The sequence below is a fragment of the Amphiura filiformis genome, chromosome 9 (assembly GCF_039555335.1).
Source record: "Amphiura filiformis chromosome 9, Afil_fr2py, whole genome shotgun sequence".
Lineage (NCBI taxonomy): Eukaryota > Metazoa > Echinodermata > Ophiuroidea > Amphilepidida > Amphiuridae > Amphiura > Amphiura filiformis.
In genome coordinates, this window is record NC_092636.1 from 4,146,429 (window position 1) to 4,162,584 (window position 16,156).

At 35.2% G+C, this 16,156-nt stretch overlaps 1 protein-coding gene across 1 annotated transcript in view; it reads right to left on the minus strand.

Annotated features, from left to right (window-relative positions):
* Positions 1-5,718: 5,718 nt before the first annotated feature.
* LOC140160530 (galactosylceramide sulfotransferase-like) overlaps positions 5,719-16,156 on the minus strand; it is a 196,521-nt gene continuing 186,083 nt past the window's right edge. The window contains exons 3-4 of the mRNA XM_072183768.1: positions 14,559-14,754; positions 5,719-7,760 (exon numbers count right to left, since the gene is read on the minus strand). Of these exons, the coding sequence (XP_072039869.1) occupies positions 6,921-7,760; positions 14,559-14,754 (1,036 nt within the window). The 3' untranslated portion in view covers positions 5,719-6,920. The remainder of the gene's footprint in view (positions 7,761-14,558; positions 14,755-16,156) is intronic.

The following is a 16,156-nucleotide window of genomic DNA, read 5'->3' on the forward strand; positions in this document are numbered from 1 at the left end:
AACCGAGTTATCCCTTACACCTTCTAAATGTAAACGCGAAATCCGCTCTTTTTAAAATAAGCACATGTTTACTCCAAAAACGAGTCGTCCTTTGATTTAAAGAGCAGTTGGCTTTTCACTGTTTTCATTTAATTAAGCAGACGAACATAAAAATATCAATAGAGCCGCATATTACACGAAGCTCACGACCTCGTTATCACAAAAATACAATTACTCAGGTCCTTATCACATTCATATATCATTCACATTATAAACCATCTATTCCCATATACATTCCCTATAAACACAAAATAATATAAATGCTACAAAGTAAACAATACCATTTCAAAACTTAACATCGTTGATAGAAAACTATAGCAGGTCTGGACATAAAATCGGACTCATTTGAAGAAAGTAACCACACAACTAATTTTTCCTCACTAACGAGGTTAAGTTTTCAGTGCAGAGTGGACGTGGATGCGGTAAATTAATTTCTTGCTCCATTACTCCAGTAAAGATGCGTTCCAGACAAGGCAAATCATTACGTATTAGATTTATTTTTACATGACGAACAATTTGAGACCAGTAAATTGCAGCATTTTTCAGCTTTTAGCCACTTTGGAGCCTAAAATTTATCACATCCACTGCGCACGTAGAACTTATCCTCGTTACAATACAAACAAGAACGAAAACAAAATTAATTATGGAAAATTGTGTAAATCCACTTACTTAAATTACTTTCTAGAAATGCTTTTTGTGAACAGAAAATAACATAAACATGATAAATAAATAGGCTTATACAGTGTACAGTGAAACAAAAAACAAATACGATTTTTAAATGTTTAAGAACACCTTAGCACCACAGCATTATGTCAAGCTAAAGCGCACACCTTGTTTTCTATGCGACATTACATATACTTGGGTGAGGTTAAGATGTAGTATACAAGGGACTACGTTATTATAATACTAAGGCAACCAGCAATAAACTTAAAATATTTCTCGTATAATTCAATCATTTACTTATATAAAGGTTGCGAGAAGTATAAAGCCACAGCGTCATTCAATACAAAAAACATACTAATCGCACATATTCTGCAGCTTATACACTTGGAATTACGGTATTTTTCGTTGACCTTTTTTTTACAGTCTTTTGATGGTTTACGATAAGAATCAATCCAAAAAGATTGAAAAAAGATTGAAATGGATTTTAGGATTGACTCTTACTCTTTGTGTAGACTGCTTTTACTACCCAGTCAAGTGTTACTCCTAATGTACTATCAAATTACATATGGTTGGAATTAGATTTCAAATTTTTTAGAGAGAATTATTTTCAATCTTTTTTCAATTGGAGAGGATTTGTCCCCAACTTCTGTCGGCAAAAGATTGAAAATCAATCCTTTCAACTGAATATTCAATTGGAAAAGATTTTCTCTATCTTCAATAGCTAAAAGATTGAGAATCGCTCGTTTTAATTGATTAAAAAGATTGAAAATTGAGATCATTAGACTGAATATTCAGTCGAAAACGAATTGTCCGTCAACTGCAATCGGCAAAAGATTGAAAAATCAATTGTTTTTTGATTGAATATTCAATTACAATATTTAAGAGAATTATGTTGCAGCTTTGTGTTCCCCTTTTCTCCAAACATTCGTTTTACTTCGAATGTTTTCACAAACACCACGGAAAATTAAAAATATATTTATCTAGTCCGATCATAAAAAAGAAACAGAACTAATACAAATATTTTCACACGTTCTTTTTGTAGTAGTAATGAGATGTTCATGACAAAGAGTTAGGAGTTGTGGTCGTACGTGAGACAAGAAGGTACTAACTTTAGAGATTGCCAGTGTTGCCTTCCTGTTAACTTTACCAAACCGAAGTAGAAACACACATCCCGCCCTCCTGTGTCAAAAATGTTTTAAAATCACTTTAAAAAGGACAGCATAGTGTATGTTAGCTTCATTCTGGTTCAAGCATTTCCTGAATAATTTGGCACTATTATTTTTCTTAAATTCTTATATTAAAACTCAAGATATTTCAATTAGGTGAGCAGAAGAGTGTATATCTAACGAAGTAATTTCTCCTCACACCTGGACGGACCATGGATGTTTTAAGCAATTGGTAGTAAGCTACTGACGACCTCTACGGTTCTCTTTATGATACAATGATTGATAGAAAACCCATAGAAATGAATAATATTCGTGTTACATGTATAACTGGTGCATGGAATGATGTGAATGTTATTTCATTTAATTGGTCACGACTATTTAATATAAACTTGAAATAATAAGAAAACCTTAATTTATAATTAAAAATATAAATCAAATATTTTACACTACGTTTAAACATTTAATTGACATTGAAAGATGCGAATCTGTTACTTACAATGTTTTTAACATAATAATAAAAAACAAAAACATGTACGATAACCTTTAACGCTACCACATCAAGATTAATAATAATTATTATTACTTTGCCTGTCTTATCAGCATTTTTCATTAAAAAAACCCACAATCAATTCAGTTTTATCGTTACTTTCGTCCAGTAAAATCTAGTACCATAGTCAATTTAGTCACCTTAAAAAACACGAGGCTCGCGTGTGAAAATGTCGGTGCAGAGGAAATAAATTTTCGGTATATATGTTACCGTGTAAAAGTACTTCTATAGATATCAGACCAATATAAGACCAAAAAAATTGTTGTGTTGCCCTCAACCGACTGACCCTAAATCCTGAAAATTCAGGATCGGCTTTTTTTTTTTTTTTTGAATGATGATTTTTACAGATTTGTTCAAAAAATCAATGTTTTGCACTTAAAATTAATATTTTATTGAAAGACTAGTCTTTATTTAATTGATGTCTAACAAGTATCCAGAAGTCAAAATTGACAAATGTCCCCTATTGAAGAAGCATTATTTAATATTTGAGGGGATTTTTAAAAACTGAAGGTTTAAAAAAAAAAAAAATCCTGACCGTCCGACCCAACTTTCCCATTTTCCCACTTGAGGGCAACACAACAATATTTTTTTTTTTGGCCTAATTAAAAACAACATTATTGATTCGGTATGTATTGACCTTATAAAATCACATGGAAAAGATTTAAAAATATCCTAGTTCACATTTCTATATGCTAACTTGCACATGTTATGTGTTCATTTTATTTACGAAAGACATTATAAATTGGTTCAAAAGTTTCATTATTTTACCCAACCAATTATTAATTGTGGCAAATACATCTGAATTTAAAGTCACTGGGGACGAGCGATTAATTTTTCGACTAATGAGGAAAACCATTTTATGCTGTTTTTAAAACTATAATTGGTCGAAATCAGTCGCTCATCTCTCAGCGACTGAGTATAAATTCAACATTTACCTCATTCACAGTTCAATCGCCAATAATGAGCGCTGACGTTTCAGCCAATGAAGAGATGTTCATAAAATTATGCCCCTTTTAAAATTCAATCTTTTTATTTTTATTATTTTTTTGGTAAAATTGATGTCTTTTGTTCTTTGACTAGAACAAATCGATGAAAGCCATGCAATTTTAGTATTGATGCATTGGTTTTGGAATAGAATTATGATATTGAGATGGTAAATATGACTTCATTATTGTAGCGAAGTATTAGTATGATATTTTGTTCAGAATACAGAATCATGCTTGAAGGAAAAGTGCGTTTTTAACTCATGCAACCTATATCGCAGTGATCAGGATATTACCGAAAAGAGTTCAAGTATAAACCGACTGCATTGTTTTATTCTATCAAGAGAGGGCGGCATTGCAAACCCGTTTTTGCTTTGATTTGTTGGCGAATCTCGCGTTCGGCAAATCACCTAAACACTTCACGTGTTACACTGAATTTATACTCCCATCGCTGAGCAATGAGCGATTGGTTTCTAACCAATGAAGTAGCGCGCTTTTTGCGCTACCTCACCAATCGCTTTCGCTCAGCGATGTAGTATAAATTCAGATTTGGGTCTGTGGACAGGGACGGTTTACAGCAAACTGTAATTCGGTAATCTGCGAAATTCACAACGATTATGTTTAGATGAACGGTTTCGTAAAATCTTATTCGGATTCTGCAAAACTAACGATTATTATATTTGAGATACTCGGACTACTATTGCAATAATATAAATGAAACCTTCCTAAAAATTGTTTTCGGTTAGTTCAACATAAAGTGGTTTGACCACGTCATAGTCATAATAGTGACACGTTTTACAGAGCACAATTTTATCTATACAACATTATGCCAACTAATTTGACAGAAAGACATACAAAATGTTTTTCATATAATTCCTTTCAAAAAAAAAAGCAAGACCTCAAATTTGTTCAGATTTAAAATTTGAACATCACCAGTTGCGTCCGATGTGTTCAAAACCTGTAAACACGTCGGTCGCGTTCTGATGTTTTATTGTCTTCTTTGGATATATTTATTTATCCAGACAATTTGTAGTATTTTCTTGTACAAAGCAGAATCCTCAACCCACAAATGAGTTGTATGAAGTCAAATAACTTAATATGATTCCCAGGTATTAATCACGAAATCGTCATCCGACGATTCACCTCTTCTCTTTTTGAACACTTCAGACGAATCCAGAACGCTTTCGAGGTGTTCTGAGAAATTGGTATAAGAAGTTTATAAGCTGTTTAATTTTCTATCTTCTGTACGCCAGTGTGCTCCGTAGGAAATGATAATAAATATTAGAGTTGCATTAATTCAACAATATTTTGACAATTAGCTGACTTACACCCTATGGAAAAAAAGTTTCAAACGAAATCTTAATGACTAGAGCCTATGACGCATTATAATATATAAAATAACTTTTTTTCCATTTAAAAATGTTAAACTTGCGAATCACCATACTTATAAAAATATCAATTTGGTTTAAGTACACGTACCTACGACTTCGTGACAATAATAAATATTCTTAAAAATATTATCTACAAATTAAACTAATTCATAGGAATTTCCTTATTTCTTCTACAAAGCCGGCATGTGAGGTATGATATCTTGAAGGTTGTTTCGAGAATATTTGAGTGCATTGGAGAAAGTGAGGCCAAAATGCAATTGCATACCAATATAGTGTACATAATTGAAATTGTATAAAAGTCTGTCAGTAAAAATACACTTTATCATTGGCAAACCAGTAAAATTTGACACGTATAATGAGTATAGCAACAAGTACCGGTAGCAATTTATATAATGCACTGAATCCAGATTGTTTTAGTGCATTATAGCTGTACCTATTTCACAATGGATTGGGCATTCTACATAATGAACTAAATCCAGATCGGTTCACATTCAAGTAGAGTTTGTCATCAATAATGCAAGTTAGGCACTCTACACAATGCTCTGAATCTAAATTGATTTAAATCCATGTGCATTTATCTTGATAGATGGGCAATCGAGAAAATACCACCTCGATCGTTTTAAATCCAAAATTGTATGCTACAGTGTGTATCGCAAAAAATGTTACAATTTTTAAATAATTTTTGACAAGAAGAAAAGGGATATCAAAAATATTTCATCGGTCGATGTCGGCCAAGTCGAGATTTGTTTATCTGTGTGATTTAAGTGACAGTCAATTACTGGGGCATGTCAAAATTCACCTGGCACAATTTCTAGCCATTGGCAATTTCAGAGGTGTTGATCACTTTGTATAGTGAAAGATTGGACCACTAAGATTTCCTCTACTTCATGCATGGAAGAAAGAGATGATTCATGTAAACCACCATATCTTTGGATACTTAAATGGGGGGGGGGGTAAAAGGAATGGTGTTGAGTAATTCAGCTTTTTAGTTACATATAAATGGAGCCCTATACATTTTTAATATTTTCTTCTCTTCGGATTGTAACATTTTTTGAGATACACATTGTATATAATATATAAATTTAGACTGGTCAACAATGGGCTATTTCCACTTAAAGTCCACACTTATACCCTTGTGGATTTCCACTTAAAGTCCACACTACGCTTGTGGAACACGTCAGAAATATATTCCACAGGGGGAGTATGAAATTCGCATGAAAAACATTAGGCAGCTCCATTTGAATTTGGTACACCCTCTGACTAAAGATTCATCCTGAATCTTCCACAGAGCTAGGATGAGTTTCAAACAGAGTTGGTTAATGTGCTAATTCCACTTAAAATTCATACTCTCCATGTGGAAGATAATTCCAAAATGTTCCACAGGGGTAGAGTGGATTTTAAATGAAACAGCCCAATATCGGACCATAGAGCTGGGTAATGTAAATTTGCCCTCACTCTCACTCGCATCTATCAATGTTGAAACATTGTGGTTTTTCTCATGCATACCTAATAGCCCAACATTGATAAGTATAGGAAGGGCACGTTGGGCATACGAAAGGGTCGAGGTTCTTATGAGTCTCAACTATACTTATGTCTCCCACTGTATTATCTTCCAGCATCGCATCAATCATATAACCCTTTATAAATGCATGATTGATCGAATACCTGACTCCAGCACCCTTTTCACCAGTCAACTCAAATGTTAACATAAACAAGAGGTTTCCAGCCATTTATAAGCATTTTTGATATTTTTGGCAATATATCTACATATCTACGGTTTTTGCGTAGCTCACTGCACCACGTATTTCAAGAATTGTTTAAAACCTACAATATAATTACACTCTTAAAAATTCAAGTAAAAATGAACCCTCTCCATAAAATGATGGCCGACTTTGAATGGGTTATATTTAAGTTAAAATAAGTGCATGACGCATACATGCAACTTTATCCACACTGCAGATTTACTTTAAAACCTCTGCAACGTTACTCCAAGTTGAAAATAAGAAAAACGTGACCAAAATGACCAATAGAAGTTTTACCCCGTAGCTCCCTTTTAATCAATTACATGTCGGTCCATTTTCATCTCTTATTTTTAAGAGTGTTAATCATCTGGAAGCTCTTTCTACATGCATCACGTTGTGTCCGGGTAGTCGCCGATTTCCATCGCCAAATGTCGCATTCTATGTCGCTTCATTTTAATAAATTGTCGCGGCGTCAATATCCAATCATGACACTTGCCCTCATTCTCCTTCTTTACTATAAGTTCCACGACTCTTTTGGACTCTCCCGGATCTTCAATCATCTCCTCTATGCATTGTTGGTTCAACTTTTCTTTTCGGCGCCGAAATTCTTTCAAATCTTTCTGAAAGTGGCTACCATATCTCTCAACCTTGTTCCAAAGCGTCCTATTAAAATAATCATATAGTCTCATATCGGCGCTATTCCATTTGCGTATCATATCTGCTACTTTATTTGTTACATTGTATCTATAGCTTGTTGATCGAACATTTTTGGATATATAAAGTATATCATCCATAGTCCAACATAAAAGTCTTCTTAATAAAAGCAATGATTCATCTAAATAGTCTGTTAATATCACTAAATCAAGCTCATGGCTGAGTTGTTTAATTCTGCGTTCTATATAGAACGGCATTTCTTGTTTCTTTCTGTCTAGACCTAGATATTTAATTTGCCCATTTCTGCTCATCCACTGTCCATAACTAAGTTTCATGACGTATTCCTGCTCTTCCGCACCTCGTAAAAAAGCCTCCATGGGATCTTTTTCATTGGTTAATCCGAGTTGATCGGCGTATCCGAAATAAGTGAATGCGGATTCGAACTGCTTCACAGGATCTCGTATCGTTGTTAGAAATGTGGCATTGGGCACCATAGCGAGCATATCATATCTGTTGTAACCAGCGTGATTGGTCAGCATATCAAAACCATTTTCAAACGACTTCCATCTGTACACCTGTAATATTAAGCGAAAAGAAAGGAGACATCATTTAGAAATTAGTTTATGTATAACCCTAAACATGCTTCAAGAGTTCAACCAGCATTATGTAATGCATTGGCACACCTATGATATTCAAAAGTATACTGTAAACCACCTCCCTACGTAAGGATATTTTGAAAAAAGTTAATATTTGTATGAAGTCATTGTATTTTTAACCAAAAGAGATGTATAGGTGTACATAGCCGCTTTCGCCAAACGTTTGACAAACATTTAGCGATCAAAACGTTTGCCAAACGTTTGTGGGCGTTTACGAAAATGTTTGACAAACGTTTGTGCTCGACAATTGTTTGACAAACGTTTGGCGAAAACGGCTGTGATATAGGTGATTTCGTTTTCAAACATAGTTACACATTTTACAATCAGAATGAGGTAATGCACTCAGTTCAGTAGGGGTATGTATCTATATTGAAGATAGCACCCACAGAGAGTTGATGAGAAGCATGCTATATATCTACTGTAGATAGCTTCGCATCCACAGCAATTTGATGCACTCATTTAGGACATGTTATCTACTGAAGATATAGCTTCGCATCCACAGTAATTTGGTGCACTCATTTCAGTAGGTGGCATGCTATCTACTGAAGATAGCTTCACATCCACAGTAATTTGATTCCCTCTTTCCAATAAGGACATATTATCTACTGTAGATAGCTTTGCATGCACAGTAATTTGATGCACTTATTTCACTAAGGCATGCTATCTACTGAAGATAGTTTCGCATCCACAGTAATTTGATGCACTCATTTCAGTAGGACATGCTATCTACTGAAGATAGCTTCGCATCAACAGTAATTTGATGCACTCATTTCAGTAGGGCATGTTATCTATTTTTTTCATAATAATGAAGATAGTATACCGTATACCAACAGTACGTTGATGACCTCAGTCCAGCATGGAGCATGCTATCTACTGAAGATAGCATACACAGTAATTTGATGCACTCATTTCTGTAAAGCCATGCTATCTACTGAATACCATATCCATTAAATGCACTCAGTTCAATAAGAGCATGATAACTACTGCATATAGCATTTAAATTATTTGATGTGCTGCATTCATATACGAGCATGCTATCTACTGAAGATAGCATCCAGAGTAATTTGATGCACTGTACATTCAGTAGGGGCCCAGACATGCTATCTACTGTAAATAGCTTTACATCCACAGTAATTTGATGTTCTCATTTCAGTAGGGGCATACAATGTACTGAATACAGCACCCCCACTAATTTGATGCACACAGTTCAACAAGGCCATGCTATCTACTGAAGATAGCATGTTAAATTAGTTGATGCAATGCGTTCAGTATAGGGTCATGCTATCTACTGAAGATAGCATGTTAAAGTAGTTGATGCACTGCATTCAGTATATGGGCATGCTATCTAATGAAGATAGCATGTTAAATTGGTTGATGCACTACGTTCAGTATAGGGGCATGCTATCTACTGAAGATAGCATGATAAATTGGTTGATGCACTGCGTTCACTATATGGGCTACTGAAGATAACACGTTAAATTAGTTGATGCACTGCGTTCAGTATAAGGGCACCCAGCAAACACAAAACGTTTTCGACATCATTCGCAAAAGGTTATAAAAGGTTGTCAGAAAACGTTGAAATGTCGGGTTATATAAAGGGTATATTAAGGTTATAAAACGTTTTCATAACCTTAAAAATCATTTTATGATAATCTACTGCTCAGCAAACAAAAATGTTTTACAGAAAACATTTAAATGTCGGGTTATATAAAAGGTATAAAAACATTTTAATAACATTCCAAAAACATTCTTGAAAACTTGATACAAAACATTCTAAACAGAATGTTATTTTGGGGTTGAAAAAATATTTTGCGAAAAATGTTTGCCCAAAATATTTTCAATAACGTTTTAAAAACATTTTCATGACCTTTATATAACCCGACATTTAAATGTTATTAAAAGGTTTTGAAAAAAAAAACATTTTAAGAACATTTTGTGTTTGCTGGGTTCAAATATTTTAACATAATGTTATTTAAGTATTGACACAATATTTGGCAAAAATGTTTGCAAAAATAGTTTACAATAACATTTTTGAAAACATTTAAAAATATTGTTGTAGTGTGTTTTCATACAAAACGTTTTAAAACGTTATCATGACCTTTATATAACCCGACATTTTAATGTTATTAAAACGTTTTTACCTAAACCAAAAGCCAAAATATAACTTATTTAAAACGTTTTTAAAACGTTTTTGTGTTTGCTGGGCATGCTATCCACTGAAGATAGCATCCAGAGTAATTTGATGCACTGTACATTCAGTAGGGGCCTAGACATGCTATCTACTGTAAATAGCTTTACATCCACAGTAATTTGATGTTCTCATTTCAGTAGGGGCATACAATGTACTGAATACAGCACCCCCACTAATTTGATGCACACAGTTCAACAAGGCCATGCTATCTACTGAAGATAGCATGTTAAATTAGTTGATGCAATACATTCACTATATGGGCATGCTATCTACCGAAGATAGCATGTTAAATTAGTTGATGCACTGCGTTCAGTATATGGCCATGCTATCTACTGAAGATAGCATGTTAAATTAGTTGATGCAATACATTCACTATATGGGCATGCTATCTACTGAAGATAGCATGTTAAATCAGTTGATGCACTGCGTTCAGTATATGGCCATGCTATCTACTGAAGATAGCATGTTAAATTAGTTGATGCAATACATTCACTATATGGGCATGCTATCTACTGAAGATAGCATGTTAAATCAGTTGATGCACTGCGTTCAGTATATGGCCATGCTATCTACTGAAGATAGCATGTTAAATTAGTTGATGCAATACATTCACTATATGGGCATGCTATCTACTGCAGATAGCATGTTAAATTAGTTGATGTAATGCGTTCAGTATAGGGTCATGCAACCTACTGAAGATAGCATGTTAAATTAGTTGATGCACAGCGTTCAGTATATGGGCATGCTATCTACTGAAGATAGCATGTTAAATTAGTTGATGCAACACATTCATAATATGGGCATGCTATCTACTGAATATAACATGTTAAAGTAGTTGATGCACTGCGTTCAGTATATAGGCATGCTATCTACTGAAGATAGCATGTTAAATCAGTTGATGCACTGCGTTCAGTATATGGGCATGCTATCTACTGAAGATAGCATGTTAAAGTAGTTGATGCACTGCGTTCAGTATATAGGCATGCTATCTACTGAAGATAGCATGTTAAATTGGTTGATGCACTGCGTTCAGTATATAGGCATGCTATCTACTGAAGATAGCATGTTAAATCAGTTGATGCACTGCGTTCAGTATATGGGCATGCTATCTACTGAAGATAGCATGTTAAATCAGTTGATGCACTGCGTTCAGTATATGGGCATGCTATCTATTGAAGATAGCATGTTAAATTGGTTGATGCACTGCATTCAGTATATAGGCATGCTATCTACTGAAGATAGCATGTTAAATTGGTTGATGCACTGCGTTCAGTATATAGGCATGCTATCTACTGAAGATAGCATGTTAAATCAGTTGATGCACTGCGTTCAGTATATGGCCATGCTATCTACTGAAGATAGCATGTTAAATTAGTTGATGCAATACATTCACTATATGGGCATGCTATCTACTGCAGATAGCATGTTAAATTAGTTGATGTAATGCGTTCAGTATAGGGTCATGCAACCTACTGAAGATAGCATGTTAAATTAGTTGATGCACAGCGTTCAGTATATGGGCATGCTATCTACTGAAGATAGCATGTTAAATTAGTTGATGCAACACATTCATAATATGGGCATGCTATCTACTGAATATAACATGTTAAAGTAGTTGATGCACTGCGTTCAGTATATAGGCATGCTATCTACTGAAGATAGCATGTTAAATCAGTTGATGCACTGCGTTCAGTATATGGGCATGCTATCTACTGAAGATAGCATGTTAAAGTAGTTGATGCACTGCGTTCAGTATATAGGCATGCTATCTACTGAAGATAGCATGTTAAATTGGTTGATGCACTGCGTTCAGTATATAGGCATGCTATCTACTGAAGATAGCATGTTAAATCAGTTGATGCACTGCGTTCAGTATATGGGCATGCTATCTACTGAAGATAGCATGTTAAATCAGTTGATGCACTGCGTTCAGTATATGGGCATGCTATCTATTGAAGATAGCATGTTAAATTGGTTGATGCACTGCATTCAGTATATAGGCATGCTATCTACTGAAGATAGCATGTTAAATTGGTTGATGCACTGCGTTCAGTATATAGGCATGCTATCTACTGAAGATAGCATGTTAAATCAGTTGATGCACTGCGTTCAGTATATGGGCATGCTATCTACTGAAGATAGCATGTTAAATCAGTTGATGCACTGCGTTCAGTATATGGGCATGCTATCTACTGAAGATAGCATGTTAAATTGGTTGATGCACTGCATTCAGTATATAGGCATGCTATCTACTGAAGATAGCATGTTAAATTGGTTGATGCACTGCGTTCAGTATATAGGCATGCTATCTACTGAAGATAGCATGTTAAATCAGTTGATGCACTGCGTTCAGTATATGGGCATGCTATCTACTGAAGATAGCATGTTAAATCAGTTGATGCACTGCGTTCAGTATATGGGCATGCTATCTACTGAAGATAGCATGTTAAATTGGTTGATGCACTGCGTTCAGTATATAGGCATGCTATCTACTGAAGATAGCATGTTAAATTAGTTGATGCACTGCGTTCAGTATAGGGGCATGCTATCTACTGAAGATAACATGTTAAAGTAGAAGATGCATTGCGTTTAGTATACATGCTATCTACTGAAGACAGCATGTTGAATTAGTTGATGCACTGCGCTCAGTATAGGGGCATGCTATCTACTGAAGATAGCATGTTAAATTGGTTGATGCACTGCGTTCAGTATAGGGCATCTACTACGAATTTGCCACCTGCCAACGATCAACTTGTCGGACAAGATGTAACAGGGCTTTACTGTGGTGTAGTAGTATATTGGATCTAAGTGTTGGTCCAGTTAAAAACGTGATCGTGCCGTGATTCCTCGTGTACGCAGGTCAACATCGTATTCGTATATCTGAACTGATTTCGTCAAAATTAAATTCGTCCCAAAAGCTACCGTTATTTATTATTAATCCACATGATCAGTTGAATTAGATTGGAAGAACAAGACCTTTTAATATCAAACAAAAACAAAGGTCATATAAACGTTCTTCACACTATGCTGCATGCTTTTGTTATAATTAAGGATTATTCTCACGAAGTTCTATACATATTAAAGGCAAACTTAAAGCTTTGCCTTGGGAGGTCTCTTGGATGAACGTTGCATACATACACCGTGTTAAAAATTGATCATCTGACCAGCACAGTAAAGAAGGTGAGCAATTTTGGATGCTCGATATAAATCAGAAGTTAGTAATTAAGAGAGTAATCATTGTGTGCTTTGTTTTTAAAAAAAAAGTTGAACCATCAATCAATAATTGATTGTCATGCGGTAAAAATCTAATCAGTAATTATTAAATTACGAATTCGAATTATCAAATCTTTTAAATGTACGCTTAGCGAATCGGTCTATAAAATGCGATCAAATAAAACGATAACAACATTTAGAATAAGGTAAAAAGCATTAAATTTATAAGACTTGGACTTGTACTGCAAGAGTTTGTTGAGAATACCGTTGTCAGCTCGTGATTGCAAATCCATTTGGAACGCAGTTAAACCTGTTCCCCCATTGTAAGGTACATTAACCATGAAAGTGCTCCGTCCTTAGGGGACAAAAACCATCATATCTGTGTACAGAAAACCACAGATCTCGATTCAACTAAAGTAATTTAGTTTTGGTTATACAGATTAACTTATTAAAGGAACACGCCGGCAATCTCAACACTATGCCTTATATGTTAGAAAATAATTATGAAGCACGAATCACAAGGTTTTATTTAAAACAACCCCATATTGACCATATAATTGAATAAAAACAGCTGGCTCTCAATACACGATATTCGAAATTCTCGGGCACCGAAATTGTATGCGGCAATGACGTCTCAGTATAGTAATACAATGAAGGCTGACGACAATTGAGCACAAGTCACAGACATTTTCGGCGCGGGAATTTTGAATATCGCGTGTTAAAAGCCGGCTGTTTTTTATTCGTTTTTATTGTCAATATGAGTTTGGTTTAATAAAATCATGTCATTGTGATTCGTGCTTGATAATTATTTTTCTAACATATAAGGCATAATGTTGTGATTACCGGCGTGTCTCGATTGTCCCAGTCCGTGATGCCATTGACAAAACATATTTACCAATTGTGGTATATGTGTGACAAGTAAAATATCTATATAAAGATCCGAAAGAAACTTATAACATCCCAGCAAACACAAAATCGTTTTTGAATCTTTTTTCTTTGATTTTGATCAACATGTTAAAATAACATTAAATGTCGGAGTACTTAAAGATCACTAAAACCTCCACCACATTTGAAAAATGTTATCAAAATACTATCGCAAAATATTTTTGGAGTCATTTTTGCAAAATATGCCAACACTTAAATGTTGTAATGTTTGGCAGCAAGTTTTCAAAAATACTATTAAAATGTTACTTAAACGTTTTATACCCTTTATATAATCCGCCATTTAAACACTTCTGGCAACCATTTCTAACCTTTTTTGTGAACGTTTTCAAAAACGTTTTGTATTTACTAGGTGTCTATAATACACATACCTGACTCTTGTTGAAAGGTGGGTCAAAATTGTTCTCATGTTTAGGTACAGCAAACGTGAGATCATGCGACCAGCCGTATCTATCCAAAATAGACGCCACAGTTCCACTGCCAGTTTTAGGGACTTTGACGTAGACGACGCGATGATGTGGTTGGCAGTCCCGATCATGCCCATGACTCTTGCCTCCCTTTTTAGATCTGAAAAGTAAGAAACAAAAAACAATAAAGTGAGGGGTTAATTGAGATATATGGTTAGCTGCATATTGTATAAGTTAAAGTGTAATTTCCCTCTAGATTGTGAAGTGTCAAACCCGCTGAAACTTGAAATAATTGTATCAGACACGATGATATATTCTACGGGGGAAAAACCTACGTGAGTGAAATACGCCGCACTTGGTCGTCTTTATTAAACTTGATGGATACGAAATCGTAGTTGAGTTTTGCGGATTTTCATTGATTTAAACCTCGAATTCACAGGCTATTATAACACCAATGGGTTTTCAGTTTCGGACTAGCGCCATGGTTTTCAGTTTCGGACTAGAGCAGTGTCGGACTGAAGAAGTGTTTTCCAAATTCGGACTAGCGCAGTGTATTTCGGATTCGGACTGTACTAGCGGCGTGTCGGACTGCAGATTCGGACTAGCGGCGTGTCGGACTGTTGCAGTGGTTTTCATTTTCGGACTAGCGCGTGCTTTTTCGGACTAGCGCCGTGCTTTTCATTTTCGGACTGACGCACCTGTAAGTATAGGGAATTTGTGTTGTCGGACTAGCGGCGTGTCGGACTGAGCGGTGTACCCCGGCGATAATGAAAGACAACTTAGATAAAAGGACTAATTCGCGTCTGACGTCAGGGCAAAGGCGTGCCGTGATTGGTTGCTGACCTGCGCAGTACGGCATTTTCTGTCTAGTTGTCAGAATTTTAGACGCGAACTAGTCTTTTTATCTCTGTCTTCCAGTACAAGAAGTGTATTAGTGCTTAGTTTGCCTTATCTTTCATTTGTATATTAGAATTGCTACTTAACAAAAAGTTATAATTGACTTCGACATTGCAGGCAGAGAGTATATGCGTGTGCACAAGGGCAAATGACGCTCGGAGGCAGTTTATCTATACCGGAACTTCACGTAACATTTAATTTTTGTTGAAGTGGAGGTCCCTCATCCCGACTTTCTGTACAGATAACAAAGAGATGCAAGTTAGAACATACCCTGCCATTTTGCCCAGTCAATCAAAAGAGTTTGTGCACTAAGAAAAATACTTGTCACATAAAACGTATATATGAGGGACGACAAGTAATGACGTCAGGAACAAAATTACACAATTATGTTTTAAACTGTACTATGAATTTATGATGAAATTAAAGGAGGCCATACACATCAACAATCACTCGCCACATATCTCTACCTTTCTGCGTCCTTTTTATGACCTTCTGTAACAAAACAGAAGATTTGATCTTATTACTAAACAACACAATTTTCTCTTTTCCTTCTTTTGATTTCTCCGGGGGCCTATGTGTAAGTGTAAAAATTGCCGCGAGTCACACGGCAACTTGAATATGCAAATATTCAGCTTGTTTTGGCGCATGATGAAACAAAAATGCGT